Source organism: Acipenser ruthenus, chromosome 5 (genome assembly GCF_902713425.1).
Source record: "Acipenser ruthenus chromosome 5, fAciRut3.2 maternal haplotype, whole genome shotgun sequence".
In the NCBI taxonomy this organism is placed as follows: Eukaryota; Metazoa; Chordata; class Actinopteri; order Acipenseriformes; family Acipenseridae; genus Acipenser; species Acipenser ruthenus.
Genome location: NC_081193.1, coordinates 65,608,006 through 65,628,255, shown reverse-complemented (window position 1 = coordinate 65,628,255; position 20,250 = coordinate 65,608,006). Strand labels below are relative to the sequence as shown.

General features: G+C 40.9%; 1 protein-coding gene across 8 annotated transcripts in view; it reads right to left on the bottom strand.

Moving 5' to 3' along the window:
• The window catches only part of LOC117402875 (lysosomal-trafficking regulator-like), a 163,435-nt gene that overhangs the window by 98,433 nt on the left and 44,752 nt on the right, over positions 1 to 20,250 (bottom strand). For all 8 annotated transcript variants that reach the window (XM_034004461.3, XM_034004467.3, XM_034004462.3 and 5 more), the window contains one exon: positions 9,535 to 9,730. In XM_034004461.3, the coding sequence (XP_033860352.3) occupies positions 9,535 to 9,730 (196 nt within the window). The remainder of the gene's footprint in view (positions 1 to 9,534; positions 9,731 to 20,250) is intronic.

Here is a 20,250-nt window from a genome sequence, read left to right as displayed (position 1 = left end):
ATTAAAATAGAAGACAGAAAGAGAGAACGGGTAAAACAGGGTCCACGGACAAAAGGGATTTATTGAGCTGCAACTACCACCCTGTGTTTTTTGAGAAGGCAGCACATTTTTTTTTTTTTTTCTTGTAATCTACCAACCTGCCAAGTATTGTACTGGATGTAAATCAAGCACTGCTGAAGAGTGACTTAATCAAAAGCCAGTCCGGATTTCCAACAGCCAATCAGAGTCCTCGGCAGGTTATTTTACGCCTGTGTGTAACTGTTTCATTAATATTGTTGGTCTCCAAACCTTTCATCTTGAAAGAATTCCTCACCCGGGGGAGAACGCAGCCCCCTAGTGTGAATTAAAAGTAAATAAGGTGCATGCCAAGCTGTGGCCAGCTGAAGGCAAACAACATGACACACTTCCACCTTGGTATATTCAGGATGACTTTCACTACACTGCAGCTTTTAGGAAACAGAGCATTGGACATCTGGACATGGGGGCTGTAGCAGCTGTTTAATACTGTAAGGCTTTCCCTTCGCTGGCAAATGCCATTGTTAACTAACTACATAATCACTACATCACTACGTGATGCAATTTACAGTTATATTTAGAAGACCCAGAGGAAAAGGAAAGAAATTTAATACAAGAAAAATATAGCTCATATAAATGTATCCATTTAGGTTAATGCAGTAACACTTCCAGTCAAGATATATCACGTGACCTGCGAGACACATGATAGCCTAGACTTTTCTTTTCTCACCTCCCCTCTCTTATTTCACTTTTTAAAAGGGCACATTCCCTTGTTACCTATCTGAATATATTACTGATTGATGTCTGATTTGCCTCAGAATGTCTGTCGTGTACTTCGAAAATGAGACCTACCTCTCATTCTTCTTCTCCATCCAAGGGGGAAAAAAAGCAGATGGATCCAGACTTGTCTGCCATTATAGAGGCCTGTATGTCGCAGACTCATCAATATTTTGAACACCTGCTGTCTCAGATTGAAAATACGGGGCTGGAAACTGCTTCTGGAGTGGCCGCTTTACGGAAAGAGTTCTCAGGCTTCACTCTGGAATTCAAGACCCTTAAAACTGATTTGGCTACTCTTCGCACTCGTGTGGATAACAAGGAGGATATGGTGGCTTGTGACAGCAGTATCAATCGAATGGAGACCAAGATCTTGAGGATAGAAACTGATGAAATAATCTTCGCCTGGTCGGCCTGAAAGAGGGAGCCGAGGGCTGTGACGCCGTTGATTTCTTGACCAAATCACTCCACTGTGGTTTCCGACCCTGTCTGGTAAAGATATTTAAATAACGCATGCACATCGTGAATTGGTGCTGATATGAATGCCGTTATGAACCATATTTCAGATTAAGAAGGGACGCAAGTGATGCTGTTTTGATGGCAAAGGGTGGTCACACCAAATATGGATTTGATTTAGATTTTTCTTCTGTTCACTCACTTTGCATTTAGTTAATTGATAAATATAATCTATTAACATGTCTATTTTTGAAAGCATTCTTACTTTACAGCATTTTTTCACACCTGCCTAAAACTTTTGCACAGTACTGTAGGTGTTGTTGATATTTGGCGTGCGATGAATCCTTCTATTAGAGAGTACAAATCTTTTTCTAAGATTGATTTTATTTTCGCAACAAGCTCTCTCTTTGCTGAAGCAAATAATGCTGAGATTTTGCCCATTTCCTTGTCTAATTATCATGCGAGCGACTGTAAATGTGTATTAACCAACACCCTGACTTGTGTCCCTAGATGGCCTTTAACACCACTTTATCAAAAAAAGAATCCTTTCGTACGGTGTTTCAAACTAAATGGATGAATTTCTTGAGTTTAACCTTGGTTCTGTTGATGACCCCTGTATTTTGTGGGATTCAGTTAAAAGATTTATTACAGAGAATTCTACTCTGTTTGCTTCCAACCTTAATAAATCACGGCAAAATCTCTGAACTGGAGACTAAATTGGCTTTTCTAGAACACTCAACAAAGCTCACTATCTAAAACCACTTAGCTCGAACTCAACCTTACCAGGAGGGAGCTTAACCTGCTGCTTAGGCAGCGGGCTGAGTTTCTTATCCACAGGGCAAGACAAAACTATTATTTAAATGGTAGTAGACCTTCTCACTCTTGCTCGCTCTGAGGCTGCGTAGAGCGCTTTGCAGACATTTTAACTGTTAAATCCACACAGATTTAACATAATCTAACAGATCCTTCTCAAACAACTCTGCATTTCGTTCTTTCTATTCCAACATCTATAGTTCTGATATTCGCTTTGATAAGAACACATGTATGCGATTGCGCCAAAACCTTCAAATGCCATGCCTCTCGGCCTCGAGTCTGCAGCACTTGGAGCTCCTCTGCAGTGCATCTTGCAGTTCAGCTAGGGACACAGCATGAGCAAGGGGAAATAGCTGGGCATTGATGGTATTCCTCCTGAATTGTTCCTAACCTTCTGGACCCAACTGGGTCCTCTTTTGCTGAATATGATGCAAAATTCTAGATTTTCAAAGGCTCTTTTTGCAGAGACGTGAACACTGCCATAATTTCCCTTTTACTAAAAAAAGATAAAGATCATACTCTTTGTATGCGTTATCGTCCCCTATCTCCAATTAATTCACAAGATAAATTATATGCTAGGGTTCTATCACGCCATCCTGAGACTTATATGACTAAATTAATTCATCCTACTACAGACATCGCTGCTCTCTGTGCTGTACTCTCACTGGATGCAGAGAAAGCTTTTGATCGCTTAGAGTGGGATTATCTTTGGTCGGTTCTGGATCATATGGGTTTGGGCTCAGAGTTTATTGATATGATTAAAGTTCTATATCTTAACCCCTCGACGTCAGTACTAACAGGAAATAGATGCTCTTCCCAATTTGCTCTTTCCAGAGGCACTCGGAAGGGTTGTCCGCTCTCACCTTTGTTGTTTGCGTTGTCACTAGAGCCTCTTGCTCAAGCTGTCTGCCAATAGGTGCTCTCTGATCCTACTACAGTCAATGCTACTCAATATCACATCTCACTTTATGCAGTCGACGTGTTATTTGTTGAAAATGTACCTCGCTCACTTCCTCACCTATTAAATATTTTTGATCATTTTTGTTTACTATCAGGATATAAAATGAATTGCTCTAAGTCTGCTCTCATGCCTAACTCGGTGATGGGGGGGGGGGGGGGGGTAATCCTGCCTTCTAACTGGTTAAACACTTCAAATATCTGGGTATTAATATTCACCCATCCTTACATTCTACCGTATCAAATAATTTGAGCAAAATCTTGTCAGGTGAACTCAGATTTAGATAAATGGTCACATCTTCCTAATTTGTTTCAGGCCTGCATCTCTACAATTATAATGAATATTCTTCCCTGCATTAATTGTGGCACGAAGAATGGCCTTTATTGTTTTTAAGATTTCAGTGTTGTGCTCAAATGTACTTCTGCAAATATGACTAAGCGGAAACAATTTTGAGTGCCTTGACTCAATAAATCTTCCTCTGTCATTTTTGCTTTCCACAGAAAGGACGTATTAAGTGTCAAAGGAAATGGTTATCAATGCTGACACAAAAAGTCATGATGGAATCAGTTATCAATATTTGTGTGGTTTTCAACCATGATATTATTTGTCTCTTTAGGGTTGCTCGGAAATGTTGTTACAGCTACAGGCCATTCGATACAATACATGTGTTTTCAAGAATGTGTAATGTACTGTAGTAAATACGTTCTGGGTTTCAGTTGTTAGTGTTCAATTCACAAATTGTTTTACTTGTATTGAATAACAGAACATTCAAAATAACCAATTCTTATATTATTCAACATTCTGGTGCAGTGGTTCCCAAACTTTTCTTATGGCAAAATTGCATAGGGAATACATATGACAGAATGTCATTTAGAAATATTTTAATATTTGATTCTAGGCAGACCCATAAACACATAAACATCTCAATTTACTTTACTACTAAGAATTGAATGAACGACTACCCAAACACTTTCAATTATGTGACAAGCCTGCAGAATTTAAATTGTCCAACTGAGCACTTGCAAAATGTCTCAGATTTACTGTCTTGTTCATCAAGATTGAAACTGACTTGTAATAAGAAGGTGCTGTTTCTGACTGGAAATGCAGGTTAAATAGGCTGACAAGCACCTTAAATAAATACAATGAAACGTACGACAACTTACAGCAAAAGTATGCTGACAAAGCATCACACTTCATTTGTCCACTGAATCTCTCTCAGTATTAATTAATGACAGAATGATCAGCACCCTCCATATAAAATACTTGGCACCTGAAGAGCACTGAAGGATTCATTAGTGTACAAATAAATAGCAATCAAATTAATGAAGACAAGTGGTTAGGTTATGGAACAGTACTTTCTAACATATGAAGATGTAAAATCCAATACTGTTTAGTGCATGTAATTAAAATTACCAGTAGTTGTATTTTTGAAAATTACTGGGAGAGCAGTAGTCATTGGAAACAATAGTCTTGTGGTTTCACATGCTGAAATGCAGACAAGGGATTATTTATTCAAAAAACAAAAAAAATAGAAAAATGCATTCTTTTAAAATAAACACCACTGCTTGCAAACTTAAATTTGGGCTATTCCATAAAAATGATTTTAGATTAAATGCATTCGAGTCATGCAAACACTTGAAGGTTTGTATTCAATGAATAAAGTAAGTACACAAGTGAATAACAGTACATCCTCTTGTGACTTCCACACAGTATACAAACTGTACTGTATGCAGCTTCACAAGTTTTAATATAATACTGTACTCTTGTAGAAAGCAGACATTAGATCTGAACCCATATTTAGGAGTACAAGACCATTACAGAACAGATTATACATACTAAAATATTTCCGGACTTTTATTAACATAAAGTCAAGTAATTGGCACGACACACTAAGAAATCAATCTTTTTTATTTTTATTTTTTTACAAACCTCCTTGGGAATACTCTGGTCATGCTCTTTTCACTTTCACTAAAAGCAGATACTGCATTGCACAGAATTCTCAGCTAAATTAGCTTATCAAAAAAGCTGTGTAGGCTGAACAGTTCAAGACTGTACAGTCAGGCTAACGAAATCAATGAGGTTTAGGGGTTAATGCATTGAATCTGGAATACTAAGCGGGAGCAAATATTATAATGAGATGTAAGGATTTTGCCTTGCACCTGGGCAATTGCTGACCCTCCAAAAACACATCCTCTACAAGATGCAAACCATTGTAGAAGAGAGTAATTAAGAGCTACATAAAAAGTTAGGCTATTATCATAACCAAGGTTCCCTGAAATAGAAATGTAACCATTACCTCATGGGTATTTACCGCCTAAAGACCTGAAAAACTTAAAGAAGAAATATCAAAGCTGCTCGACAAGCCTGTGACACAGTCATGGCCTGTCCCCGAGGACATAAAAACACTGCGGTCACAGGCCTCAATGTTCGTTTTCAAAAAATAATAGAAGCCATTATTGCTCACAGCGCAGGCAGACATCATAGCAGCAGGGGCAGGCGTGGCCCCTGTGTGTGTGTGCCATCATTTTACAGAAGACATTACACTATGTAACACGTTAAAGTGCAAAAATATCCCAGGAGTAAAGAATATGTTGTGTAGGACTTACTTTACCCCAGTGAATTAACTACAAAACAAAAGGTTGCCAAATAGCAGTTCAAGTTAAACGCTGTTTTGTTTATTCCCGAAATAAATAGTACATAAAGTTGACACTGCATTTTATTTAAAAAAAAAAATAATAATAATTCCTTGCCATTGCCGCTTCTTCACAGTAAACAGTGGCCATAGACACATTTTCATAAAGTAATAATATGAGGTTTACTTGTGAGTTTTTGTAGTTGAACAAACGAAAACTGAAATTTAACTTTAAACACTACAAATACAAGAAACATGGAAATGGTGTTGTAAAACGAAGTGGGAAAAAACCTCACAGTTTTGGTTCTTGTTTATTATTATTATTAGTTTATTTAGCAGACACCCTTATCCAAGGCGACTTACAGAGACTAGGGTGTGTGAACTATGCATCAGCTGCAGAGTCACTTACAACTACATCTCACCCGAAAGACGGAGCACAAGGAGGTTAAGTGACTTGCTCAGGGTCACACAATGAGTCAGTGGCTGAGGTGGGATTTGAACTGGGGACCTCCTGGTTACAAGCCCTTTTCTTTAACCACTGGACCACACAGCCTCCTTATTACATTCCACATAACAGAAAGTTGCAACAAAAAATATATAATATACACAATCTATATAAAAATCACTACACAACAGTTCCAGCAAGTTGGGCATTGTTTAAGCGAGGCATTTCAGAATGACGAGCTTGCCTTCTTGCCTCGCTCTAAAGCAGCACAACACTTTTTTGACCCAGATGGCTTTGCATAATCTGGTTTGTTTATTTTTTGCTGTCTAGTTTTATATATATATATATATATATATATATATATATATATATATATATATACATATATTGTAAACGAGCGGCACTCACTCGGGTTCGTTGCCCCTTTAAAAATACGACCCAGCACAACAGAAGTGGATTTTCAAGCGCTGACGCGCTATATTTTAATGAACACAAAATAAAACAAATACAAAATCAAAATAAACACCTAACTCCTCTTGGAGCACTAACTCAACTTTCAGGAACCCACTGCCTAACACGGGACAGCTAAGCTGTTTTCCCGTCCTTACAAAAACACCGGTTTGGCACCGCACTTACTTTTTTTTACTCTGGCTACTCGGAGACAGCGCACCTCTTCTGCCTCCTTCTACTCAGCCGCCTCGAGCAGACTGCCTGCTCTCCTTTTAAACCCCGCACCTGGGTCTAATTCCCCCAATAACGCCCAGGTGCGGATGATAATTAATAATAAAACAATTATTATTATTATTATTATTATTATTTATTTCTTAGCAGATGCCCTTATCCAGGGCGACTTACAATTGCTACAAGATATCACATTATACATTATTTCACATTATACAGATATCACATTATTTTACATACAATTACCCATTTATACAGTTGGGTTTTTACTGGAGCAATCTAGGTAAAGTACCTTGCTCAAGGGTACAACAGCAGTGTCCCCCACTGGGGATTGAACCCACAACCAATTAGCAAACTAAATGAAACAATAAAGCAATACAATCAAACAATTAACAAAAGGTGCATTCTCACATGTTTCTCTCGCAGGGAGGTTTTAACCCCCTCCCTGCTGTCTCTCACAACCCGCTATCTTACACATCCCCCCCCCCCTTGTCTTTACAAGACACAGGCCACGAAACGGCCACCTCCTCCCCTAAAACACAACCACCCACCCTCGAGTCCACAAATGTCAATTTTCGCCCTCTTCCACGGGCGAACTCGAGGGTGGATCGGTCCCCGTTCCGGCCCAGCCAGGTAGGGACCGCGCCCCGGCGACGAGGGACCCCAACGGTTTGACAGGGGCGACCGGAACGACAACCGGGGCACTGGAGGCTGCAGCAGCGGGCAGAGGTCTGCAGCTGGGACCCAGTGTAGCGACGTCCGGTCACCAAGGGGAAGCGAAGCAGTGATCAGGGGGAGCGTAAGCGACGTCTGGGAGCAGCGCAGCGACGTCTTAGTGTCCGGGAGGAGTGGAGCAGGGGACCAGGTGGAGAACTGTGCCCAATTCTGCCGACTCCTGGGCTCCAGGTCTAGTGACGGGAGGTCCAGGCTAACCGACAGGGTGTCCAGGAGCAAGGGGTGAGGGACTGGACGCAGCGATGCCGGACTGTACTGTAGGGGTGGTGGTCGGGGCTGTGGTGGAGGTATGCTTTTCACCTCCTCCCTGGGCTCCGGAAGCGGCGGCTCCTCCCCTCTGGGCTCTGGCAGCAGTGGCTCCTCCCCTCTGGGCTCCGGCAGCAGCGGCTCCTCCCCTCTGGGCTCCGGCAGCAGCGGCTCCTCCCCTCTGGGCTCCGGCAGCAGCGGCTCCTCCCCTCTGGGCTCCGGCAGCAGCGGCTCCTCCCCTCTGGGCTCCGGAAGCGGCGGCTCCTCCCCTCTGGGCTCCGGAAGCGGCGGCTCCTCCCCTCTGGGCTCCGGAAGCGGCGGCTCCTCCCCCTCTGGCTCGGGAGGCTGCGGAGCTCCGCTAGCCTGCTCCCATTCTTGCAGCAGCAGCAGCTCCAATTCTGTTGGCTCCCTTCTCTTCAATGGAGCCAACCCCATCTCTCTCTCCCATCTCTTAAGTTGCTCTCCCTGAGCAACGGCATTCCGAGTGATCTGCTCAATCATCTGTAGCAAATCCATTTCTGGGTCTTAGGGGCGCCCACACTCTCTGACACCAAATGTAAACGAGCGGCACTCACTCGGGTTCGTTGCCCCTTTAAAAATACGACCCAGCACAACAGAAGTGAATTTTCAAGCGCTGACGCGCTATATTTTAATGAACACAAAATAAAACAAATACAAAATCAAAATAAACACCTAACTCCTCTTGGAGCACTAACTCAACTTTCAGGAACCCACTGCCTAACACGGGACAGCAAAGCTGTTTTCCCGTCCTTACAAAAACACCGGTTTGGCACCGCACTTACTTTTTTTTACTCTGGCTACTCGGAGACAGCGCACCTCTTCTGCCTCCTTCTACTCAGCCGCCTCGAGCAGACTGCCTGCTCTCCTTTTAAACCCCGCACCTGGGTCTAATTCCCCCAATAACGCCCAGGTGCGGATGATAATTAATAATAAATCAATTAGCAAACTAAATGAAACAATAAAGCAATACAATCAAACAATTAACAAAAGGTGCATTCTCACATGTTTCTCTCGCAGGGAGGTTTTAACCCCCTCCCTGCTGTCTCTCACAACCCGCTATCTTACAGTACATATACATCATAATGGCATATTTAACTAATCATGAAACTGAGCATCCCCTAGAAAAAGTTTATTTATTTAGTATCTGTTTTTCTAATGAAGGCTTTATCATACATGATTCCCCAAATTTGTTTAAATTTAGTATAAGTTTGCATATGTAAATGTGTAAATATATAAACAACCTACTTTCCTCCCCAACGCAGAGTTAGAACCTACATTTATTACACGAACACCTGTGTTTTTCATATTTGTGTGTGTGTATGGTACCAACACGAACAACAATGTTGCGAATCAAGTCATTCCATTTATTGAATTAGTTTGAATAACTGTAAAAACTGGGACCAAGCTTCAGCTAAGGAAACTACTAACTGTAACCTACATTTTATCACCAGGGGGAACCTGGATCTCAGTAGGCAGACATTACTTTTTATTTTACAAAATAATCAATTTCAAACTTTACCCTCGCTATACCAAAGGGAAGACAAATTTTGTTTTTTAAAAATAAATAAATAAAAAAACATAAAAAGAAAATCTGGAACATTTAAATGTATGGAACTATTTGGCACTGAAAAACATAGACTAAACACAGACAATGCACTGAATATCCTTATATCATAAATGACTACATCAAATGTGTTTTGCAGATTAAGTCACTGCTGGGATTTTTTTGTATTTGCATTCTACAGGCTGTGTTACCTGGTCGATGATGGAATCCAAGGTGCTGAGAAGCAGGAAGCCCCGTCCCCGCACCAGGTACTCTCCCAGAGCCACCATGTGACTCTCCTCATCCTCCTCCCGGGCCTCTGCCCTCTGGGCCACCGCGTTGCACAGTTGGTGCACATCCGTCAGGAACTCCCGGGCCAAGGTGTTGCTGGCGCTGCTCATGTCTGAGCTGGGGAGAAAAAGACAGAGAGAGAACAGAGCACTGGGTTAGAGCATTCACCTGCAGGAACACTTACAAATATTCACTACAAAAGAGAATGTTGCAGACAGTCACTATTCAATGCATACTTCCAAAAGCACCAAGGCATGTGCTAGGGATGTGAGGGTTAACACTACAGCAGCAGTGCACAAATTAAATACCAATTAAAAAAATATACCACGTATTTAAAAAGATAGTGGTTTGATTTTTGAAAGAATATTCGAACATGAACAAGCTCAAACTCCTCAAATAACCTGTATAGCACCAACAGCTGTCAAACAAACAATAAAAAAGCAACAAATCACAGTTAATGCTGATACAATTCAACAAGAGTGAATTCATATATTAGCCCTTTCATAAGTAACTTTGCAAGGGGACAACCGTTCATAAAACATTTTTACAGAGTTAAGAGCCTCTGGCTAAAAAAGCCTTTTACCAAAACTGGTATTAATAGGAACCTTTAAAACACCCTTTTAGCCATGCGTGACTAAATATGAGACAGACAGTACAGTATTGTAGCTATGTTCAGGCTATACAACACATGCTACCACCGTCACATTGCTTAGTTCCTTGCTTTATTTTGCCTTTCAACTAGAAATTAAAAGGTACAAGGTACATTGAAGGTACAAGAGAAATACGTGTCCCACAAATAAAAATGATACTAACTTTCTTGTTTTTGCAATGAGGTGCACGAAATAGGGTTTAAAATTTACTGACAGGTTGGTCTGGTCACCCAAATGGTCAGTTTCCTCGTGATACCTGAGTCTCTCTCAAATGTATTTTAAGAAGAAATTGGTTTGAACAACCTCTCAATTTCTTGTGTACCTTAAGGGGTTAATCCACAGTTCAATATTCCAGATACACTGCACATGCATTTTTGTGTTAAAATAAAAAAAGCGCCGCAGTGCGCTTTGCACCCGAGTACTGCCTCTGTTTTCAGTTCCTGCACCTGGCCTGATGTCACTACCACTCAGCCATCCTGTGACATGAAGTGTCCATCCTGTGACATGTGGTGTCCAGAGCAGGTAATATAGGTTCTTTTTTTTCTTTTAATACAGGAGGAAAGGAAGAGAATGGGCTGTAGACCAGACCCGGCTGTCACCAAAACCCAAGTGGGAGGAGCCCGGCCGTCCTACGCCCAAGTGGGAGGAGCCCGGCCGTCCTACGCCCAAGTGGGAGGAGCCCGGCCGTCCTACGCCCAAGTGGGAGGAGCCCGGCCGTCCTACGCCCAAGTGGGAGGAGCCCGGCCGTCCTTCGCCCAAGTGGGAGGAGCCCGGCCGTCCTACGCCCAAGTGGGAGGAGCCCGGCCGTCCTACGCCCAAGTGGGAGGAGCCCGGCCGTCCTACGCCCAAGTGGGAGGAGCCCGGCCGTCCTACGCCCAAGTGGGAGGAGCCCGGCCGTCCAGTGCCCAGAAGGGGGGAGTCGGTGCGGCCACTGCCCAAGAGGGGGGAGTCAGTGCGGCCACAGCCCAAGAGGGGGGAGTCAGTGCGGCCACAGCTCAAGAGGGGGGAGTCAGTGCGGCCACAGCCCAAGAGGGGGGAAGGCCGAGCGTCCACAACCTAAGAAGGGGAAGCCCACAGGTCCGGTGCCAGTCACCAGCAGAGGGAGATTACCCGCTGTTTCTGCCGCCACCAGCAGAGGAAGAGTGCCTGCTGTTTCCACCTCCACCGGCAGAGGAGGAGTGCCTGCTGTTTCCGCCTCCACCAGCAGAGGAGGAGTGCCTGCTGTTTCCGCCTCCACCAGCAGATGAGGAGTGCCTGCTGTTTCCACCTCCACCAGCGCGAGAGGGAGCAGCCCCGCCGCTGTCTCCAGCACAAGGGCAAGAAGCCGTGCCGCTGTCTCGAGCGCAGGAGGAGGACTACCTGCCACTCCCAGCACCATCACCAGGGGGAGAAGTGGAGCTCCCGCTGCCGCCTTCTTGGAGGGTCCACACCTGCCGTCGCCTCCTCAGGGACTGCTCCGGTCCTGTCTTGCACCATCTAGGGCTGCCACGCCTGTACTGCCTATGGCTGCAAAGCCTGCATCGCCCGGGGATGCCAGGTCGCCACCGTCCGGGGATGCCTGCACGCCACCGCCCGGGGATGCCACGCCTGCTCCACTTGGGGATGCCACGCCCGCTCCGCTCGGGGATTCCACACTCGCTCCGCTTGGGGGCATCTGTCCTGCTTTGCCTGGGGTTGCTGCCTGTCCTGCTGCGCCTGGGGTCGCCGGCTCTGCTTCGCCTGGGGTCTCCTGCTCGCCGTTCCTTGGAATTCGTTTGCTGCTGATGGGGGCTGGGGAAGCCACCCCGGAAGCCATTAACGGCTCCGCTGCCAGCCGGGAAGTCCAGATGTCCTGGGAGCAACATATGTCCCTTGGAGTAGGTTGGACTGGGTGTAAAAGCTAAGGCACGCCTAGGAGACTCAAATGGAGAACCTGCCCTGGTCAAATATAATACCTCATCTTTCGGGACTAAAGTTTGTGGAGAAGTGTGTTTGTGTGTGAAAAAAGATACCATTGCTTCCCCCCTCCTCCTCTACTCATATCTACTTACTCTATATACCAAATAGGAATACTGCTACTACTAGCAGCAGTAGAACATAATTAACATGCTGCATTCGAGCTGTTACAGCTCAGTACCCACAAAAGAACAAACTGAAACATTAGATCTAATATCTTCAAACACTGTCTTATAATTTAACAACCTTCTTAAAACATGTACAAATACAAGTTAGAAATGTTTACTATTTTAATAATAATAATAATAATAATAATAATAATAATAATAATAATAAACAAGATCTATCTGCTTCAAAATCTGCACAAGTGGAAATGCAGAAATCATATCCTTGTCAATAGCCAGCCAAAACAAGAGATCTTTTGTGCATATAGTAGTATACACTAACTGTACTTGACATCATGCAGTACACCAAATAAATATACTGTATACCCTAACACTCTATGTACAATATACAATACTATACATGTACTAATGTTGCATCACAATGTTATACAAAGTATTTTCTATTTCATAAAACATATAAATAACGGTAAGAAATCTGAATTACCATTCCATATAAAGTTTTGGTTAATCCATTAATCCTCTGCAGTTGGGTCCTACGGCACAGTACATCCACAGCTATGCTTGGATAGAAAGGGAGCTCTGACATGCAACTTAGACACACATTTTTAGTTCCTGAAATAAGCCTACAAAACAGTGGCTTACAGTTTGTTACGTATAGAAAGTTACAGAAAGCAACAGGAAACAGCGTGTGTCACCCTCTTCCCAAGTCAAAAAAAATACTATAGCAAAAGCGGGTAAAAATAAATAAGCTTGTCACACTCATGAACACACAAATCCATAAAAAAATTACTACCTACTGTTGATGTGTTTTCATTACCACAAGCAATCATTTTATTAACTGTCGTCAGCAGTAGTGCCACAAAGACCACTGTCCTTTAGTTCATTCATTCATTCGCTACTATCCTTGTGCTTTTAGATATTACAACAACTTCTGAGAGAGAGAGAGACAGAGAGAGAGAGAGAGAGAGACAGAGAGAGAGAGAGAGAGAGAGACATAAAGCACTAATGGCACAAATTTCATTAAATCAGAATTCAAATGGAAGCTTGGTGATGATCAGTGCATCACATGAAATCATGTGATGTCACATGGGTTCAGCTCGCAAGAGTAATATAGAACAATCCACAGCTGTATTTGAGAAGTAGTAAAAGTAGTAGTAGTACCATTTGATTTGTTTTCTTGTTATTAATCCTTGTCTAATTCCAGTTGCTCGTTTATTCATATTTTAAAATCAGCCTAGCAAATTCACGTATGAAAATACTAAGTAGTAAAGCAGTACATAGATAAGGTTAACCCTCCATACCGTTACCAGCAAAGAAAGGTTTTTTCTCAAAGAAAGAGGGCGTGGGGTTATGATAGTTGAAAAAAATGACTTGCCGTATAACAAACATGCTGCTGCTGCTGCTTCTTTTAGCTTTTAATAAGAAATAATAATAATAATAATAAAAAAAACATTCCTGACTCAGTTAACTGCAGTAGCAGAACAAAAACATTTGATACACCGATATTCTGGGGCAGTATTTAATTACAACAGGTCAGTCGAAAGCTTTCTGCATAATTTAGGAAGGCACCCTAACATTTGTACAATGTGCACCACACCAGCTACCTGTACATGTTTGGCTATCACATTCCCCACATTGATGCTCACCAAGTTTTCACACAGGTCAAACTGTTCCACCACCTGATAAACTACCTGTATTGTGCTTCTCTGTCAGCCGGGCAAATCTACTGTACTTTGCTTTAACTAGGCAACACGTGTTTGAATGTGGGCTCTAAAGGTATTCAAATTTCTGAAATATGTAAAAACTATTTTTTAAACAATATGAAGCACTTCATCTTGAAATGAAGCAAGTTATTTTTTTTTTTGTTATTAGATCATTATTTAAAAAAAGGTCACACTGTTCTGGTTCTTTACTGCTTCATGAATTTAGGCGAGGAAAAAGCGTCACACAAAACTATGATTGGCTACACAATGAAGATTTTACATTGCAGTCATTATTATGTACTGTGTAAGAAAACTTTTTTTACAAGGGCTGTTAGGGAACATACATAGTCTGGCCACTTCTTTTGGGATGATTTTCAAATAAAAAGAGCACATCATGAGTCAATGGTGTTATTCAAATAAGCTGAATCATGCGATTACTGTATTATCAGATGACTGTGCAGTTTATAAAGGCACAGTTAATGGCTGGTCAGTAAAATGGGTAAAACTGTTAGGTGCTGATAAGTTCCCTGTGCCAACAGGGACCTGTATGAGGAAAATATAAAATCACCAACAGAAAAATCAAGCAAATAACTTTGGTTTATAGTAATGCAAAATGAAACCAAATCATATGTCAGTCTAGATAAGAAGTAATAAACACACACAGCTTTTCCAACCCACTTGAAGACAATAATGTATATTGAATATTAACTTTGTTACATTTTAAGTGACCAAATGTCTAGACCGCAGTGACAGCTCAATTGTAGCAAGCTTGCATTGCAACCTCAAACTACAACGATCGAATCCTGACAATCATTTTTTTTTTTTTTTTTTTTTTTTTTATTAAGTTTCTTATTTCAAATGCATCACATATCATAGCACAGCTCCCTCGGGGTAGAGACTAACAATTGAAAGGGATTCTTTATATACATTTGCATAATATTTAATGCTTTACCTGTTTAATATGAAAATATGTATGCAGCAGTCTGTGTGAGAGGTAAAAGTTTTGGGTCACCGAGTAATTTACTGTCCAATTTAGACACTATGCGAGTAAAACGCAGAATTACCTTGAAGTCATGAGTACTTTAATAAATACTGTACATATGACTTTCCTTATTTACTGCGTTCACCGAGTCTCCTCCCACTAGTACTAGATTGTTACAGTTAACCTTCCTTTTTCAGTCTCTTGTTATTATTATTTATTATTATTAGTATTATTATTATTATTATTATTATTATTATTATTATTATTGTTTATTTAGCAGAAACCTTTATCCAAGGCGACTTACAGAGACTAGGGTGTGTGAACTATGCATCAGCTGCAGAGTCACTTACAACTACGTCTCACCCGAAAGACGGAGCACAAGGAGGTTAAGTGACTTGCTCAGGGTCACACAATGAGCGAGTGGTTGGAGTGGGATTTGAACCGAGGACCCTTGGTTACAAGCCCTTTTCTTTAACCACTGGACCACACAGCCTCCTCGCCTCTCCAAATCGACACATGCTCCCTAAAAATGTAAAAACAAAAAAAGATTTCCAAAAAACAACTGTACCAATACTGCACTAATGTAAATAAAGAAACAATAATATTGTATTTCTTATTGATCGCCTTGCTATAGCAATATAAATCATCCTCATTCATTCCAAACACAGAATATTGTATTTATATGGATTTACCTTATAAAAATGTGGTTGACAGACAGGTAAATTGGCAGGTTAGGCTGAGGGGGACAAAGATGGTTCTAAGAAATCCTAAGGATCAAGAATCCAGTTGCTTATTCACCAGTCACACACATTGCAAGGGAGTGGATTCAACCGTACGTTTCCCAACAATTTAAAACCATTTTGAGGTCCTTAACTCAACAGGACACTTATTGGCACAGATTATTTTAATCAGTTACTATCCATTTCAATTGGATGTTTTGGCACACGTTGTGCAAATAAAAAATATGCACTAAAAAGTCTCGGAAGGAACATACATTTAAGCTTCATACACCTTTTCATCTCTATTAAACAGGTAAATCATTAAATATTATGGAAACATATATTCAATCCTATCAGTTTAAGGTTGCAAGGCAAGCTTGCTATTAATTGAGCTATCACTGCAGTCGAGGCATTTGGTCAGTTCTTTATGCTTTTAAAAATGACAATGCTATACTGAATGCAACGATGGTTATGAGATTCAATTCCCACTTAATGTAACAAAATTAATAGTCAATACAGTCACACAGTGTTATCTTCTATTGGGATAGAAAACCTATGTGTCTGTTTTATTAATTACTATCTAGACCGACGTTTGATTGGTTTCGTATCACGATACTATAAATAAACGTTATTCGCTCAATTTTTCTGTTATCGATTATATGTTCCTCTTAGATCTCTGTTGGCGCAGTGAACTTATCCGAACTAACAGAACCATGTAATCAAAAGTTTTAAAAACGGGGGCCAACCAGTCAGACTCCTAAATCCAAGACCACTCTGTCAGCAGTCAATAAGCAATGCCAAATATACTGTATCACAAGCTTATTACTAAATGTCTGTGTGTGCCATTTTTATTGTAGTGCTATTGTAATACTGTTTCTTCTCTGTCCTGATCTGACTGTATGATGATACCCCCCCCCAAGTTTTCCTGAGTATTAGTGCACCTTGTACAGTATATGACCTAATCCGCAGTCACTTACACTTCATTCATTTATGCTGAATTTCCCACATTTTTTTTTTTATAAATTACAGTAAAAAAATAATAGGCTATGGTAATTATGTTCAATTATAATAAACTACTATTCAAAACCCCACTGCAGTTTGTTTTCCATTATAAATCTATTCTGTCTGGTAGAGTAATTATATCTGTGCTGAGCTAAGGCACTGTCATGTGATGTATCTTCACTATCACTTTGTAAGACAAGCAGTTTGAGTGCATCAGATAAGTCCTGTCCTCAAATACAGTACTCGTTGCCATTTGGCATACAATCTGGATCCATTTAGGTTTAAAACATGATCCTTTGTGTACCAAGGTTATGAAGACTGACATCTACTGCAATGTCTATTTATGCAGTATATTTATACAGTATTTCAAAATATGAAGAAAAAAAACAGGGTAGGATTTAAAACTCTGACCACAATAGACCACAATATTTTGACCAATAGGAACCACTATTCAAAATTCTGATGTGTTGAGCAACATTAGCAACGGATTTCACAATGCCATGCTCTACCCAGTTTGCAACCTGGTGTCATGCGGGTCGGTTACGTGATTTCACACTGCCTATGAAGAAGCAGGGACAACCTGGGCGACAGAAGCAAAGACACAACATGCGTAGCAATGCCCCGGAGCAACTTGTTATGGACGCTTCCACCCAAGCTTCTCTGGATTGAATCGTCGGCCAAATGTTAGAGCAAATGTTTCTTCATCCCTGCTGCAATCTGACTCATTCTATTATGGGTCTAAAACAGTAAAATTCAAAATCAACAAAAATATGGTTAAAAAGAATAAACAGAAATGTTCCTTGCAGAAGGGAAACCTTCACGCAGGCGTGGCTGTTTGTTATTTCGTCGGATTACGAACGGCCATCATGTATTTTGTTTCTAGAAACCGGGTCGGGGCCCAGCATGGGAAACCTCTGCCTGGACTTGTTGAGAGCCTCACAGGTCTATACCCTGTTGATTTTTCTCCCTAACTCCATGGAAGATCCCTGTAAAGTTCTTGTTCAAGTATCAAAACATGGGCTGCTGCTGGTTTACAATTATTTAGTGGAACAGAGTGAAGAACAGACAGTTGAGAAAAAAAAACAGTTTGATCTTGGTTCAGACAAACAGTACAGATTTCAAATCAATTTAAACTTTGCCCTAGTGGCAGGTTAAAATATGGCATTTATGCTGCAAGGCCAGCCCACTTATAATTAAATTTAAAAGTATCCACAATCTCCACACTGTTTGAATCAATGGATGCATACTGTTTTTCATGCACCAAATATGATGTTTGCATAACTCCTGATGAGTTATTTGTATCTTGTTCCACAGTCTTTTTAGTAAATTATTGAATTTGCAAATTTTACATCTATTCTGGGAGCCAAAACATAACGAACTGAACAAATTACATTTGTAAACCAGATATTTCTTGTTCATGTGTTCCAGCTTCAAAGCACATAAGCAGAAGGCAGACAAATCGGGGGCAATTTCTGAAATGTATGATTGGTGGCATAATGATTTGGGTGCTGATGGCTTCACAAATGTTCAAAAAGAACTGTGCAGGACCACTCACAGAATCTACAAACTTTGCTAAATTTCCAGATCTCCTGTGCTCCTGGTAAAGAAAAAATACTTTCCTTTTTCTGCTTGGATCGCATTATTGAGGAGTTTGGTGATAAAACGAGTGATCAGGAGATGATTGATCGGTATGCACTACTATTTAGAGGCATGTGAAAAATACAGCGAACAAGGGGTGGTGCGGGGCTGGAGATGCAGTACTGAGTGTCCTGTTGATATGCAGTGCCTTTTAAACCTGTTTTACTGTGAAAGAAATGCTTTTAAAACAGCGTGTCTAAAATAAACTGCGCGTGTGAAAATAAATTGGGCCTGACGCGCCTGAGACGCGCTGAATAAATGGACTGCAAAGGGTTAAACATTATGTGCCGCCCAGTCTGCACGTCTCACTCGCTAAGATAATTTTATATAGCGCTGGTCATGATTCTCCCATATTGACTTTTGGTTAATTTGTTAAGATTTGTCTGACCATGTTAATTACGTTAATAGAAGAAAGTTTACATACAGGACCATCTCCTTTAACAGATCATAACTGCATTTCTATTGAGGTATCTTTGGGTCCCCCTCAGTATAAAATTGGCCAGAAAGACTATTGGAAATGTAATATGTTATTATTAGAAGACAATATATCTTTGTAAAAAATGTTAAGACATTAATTGGGGAACATCTTAAGAAAGCTGAAGAAGAGAACGGATTTGGTGAAATTGGCAATAAAGTTAGGGTCTGAAAAAGTTAAACATAATACAGAGAAAGAAAATAAAATTATTCAAAGAAATCTTTAACATTACCAGAGATTACCCTCACATTTCACAACCTGGAGCTCAAAAATTATTGATACTTCAAAATGAGCTGGATCTTATTGTGGAAGGGAAAGCCCTGCCAGTGTGTATGGGTTGGTGTGAGGAATAATGGGTTGGCAAGGAGGGGGTTACATTTCTCAATGTCAAAACACATGGTAATGTAGCTGGAGCCGTTAATTGAATACATTACTAAATGATTATTTAAGGCTCCAGCCACAGGTGTATAAATAGGGTGATCACAGGTTTTAGTGACAGAATGATTAGAGTTGATGTTGGTGAGGTGAAGGTTATTTCGTGTTCCGTGCTGTCTCGTTCCATCTGTTTACATTTCTGTGAATGTTTTGTAGACCTTTTATTTTGGCCCTTGTGCCGTTTTGTTTTGTTAATGTGTTTTTGTTCGTTGTCTGTTCTGGTGTTTGTTTGTATTAAACGTGCGCATTAGCGCTTCACTGCAACTTCTGTGTCCGAGTCTCCCTTCCTGGTCGAAACAGCACTGCTAGTAACGCTGTCCCGTCACATTTAAATTTCAACAAAAAGCAAAAGGGGGTTGCTATTAGATCAAGGACGAGGTGGCTTGAAAAAGGAAAGAAATGCACGTTATTTCTTTAATTTGGAAAAAAAGAAATGCCAAAAATTTTGACGAGATTCAGTACTTTCTACACAATCTTTACATTGAAACTATTGAAAGAGAATTATTACCCCCATCCTTAAAGCAAGGCCTTCTCATTTTGATTCCCAAGCCTAATAGATTATTACATCTTGATTACAAGATCCTGGCTCATATTTTTGCATCAAGACTCTAATCTGGCTTAAATGAAATAATAGATGACTCACAGTCAGGCTTTATGAAAAAGAGACACATTGGCAACAACATCCGCCTCGTCCTTGATTTGGTTGATTACTCCGATCTAATCACTGAGGAAAGCTTTGTATTATTTCTAGATTTACATAAAGCTTTTGATACGATAGAGCACCATTTTATTCTAAATACATTAAAGCTTTTTGGGTTTGGCAATTATTTCACTAGAGCCATATCATCCTTGTATAAGGAGGGTAATAGCTCTATTAAACTAATAAATGGTACCTAACCAAGATTTAATATAGAGAGAAGTACAAGACAAGGCTTCCCTATGTTTCCTTTTCTCTTTCTCCTCACTGTTCAAA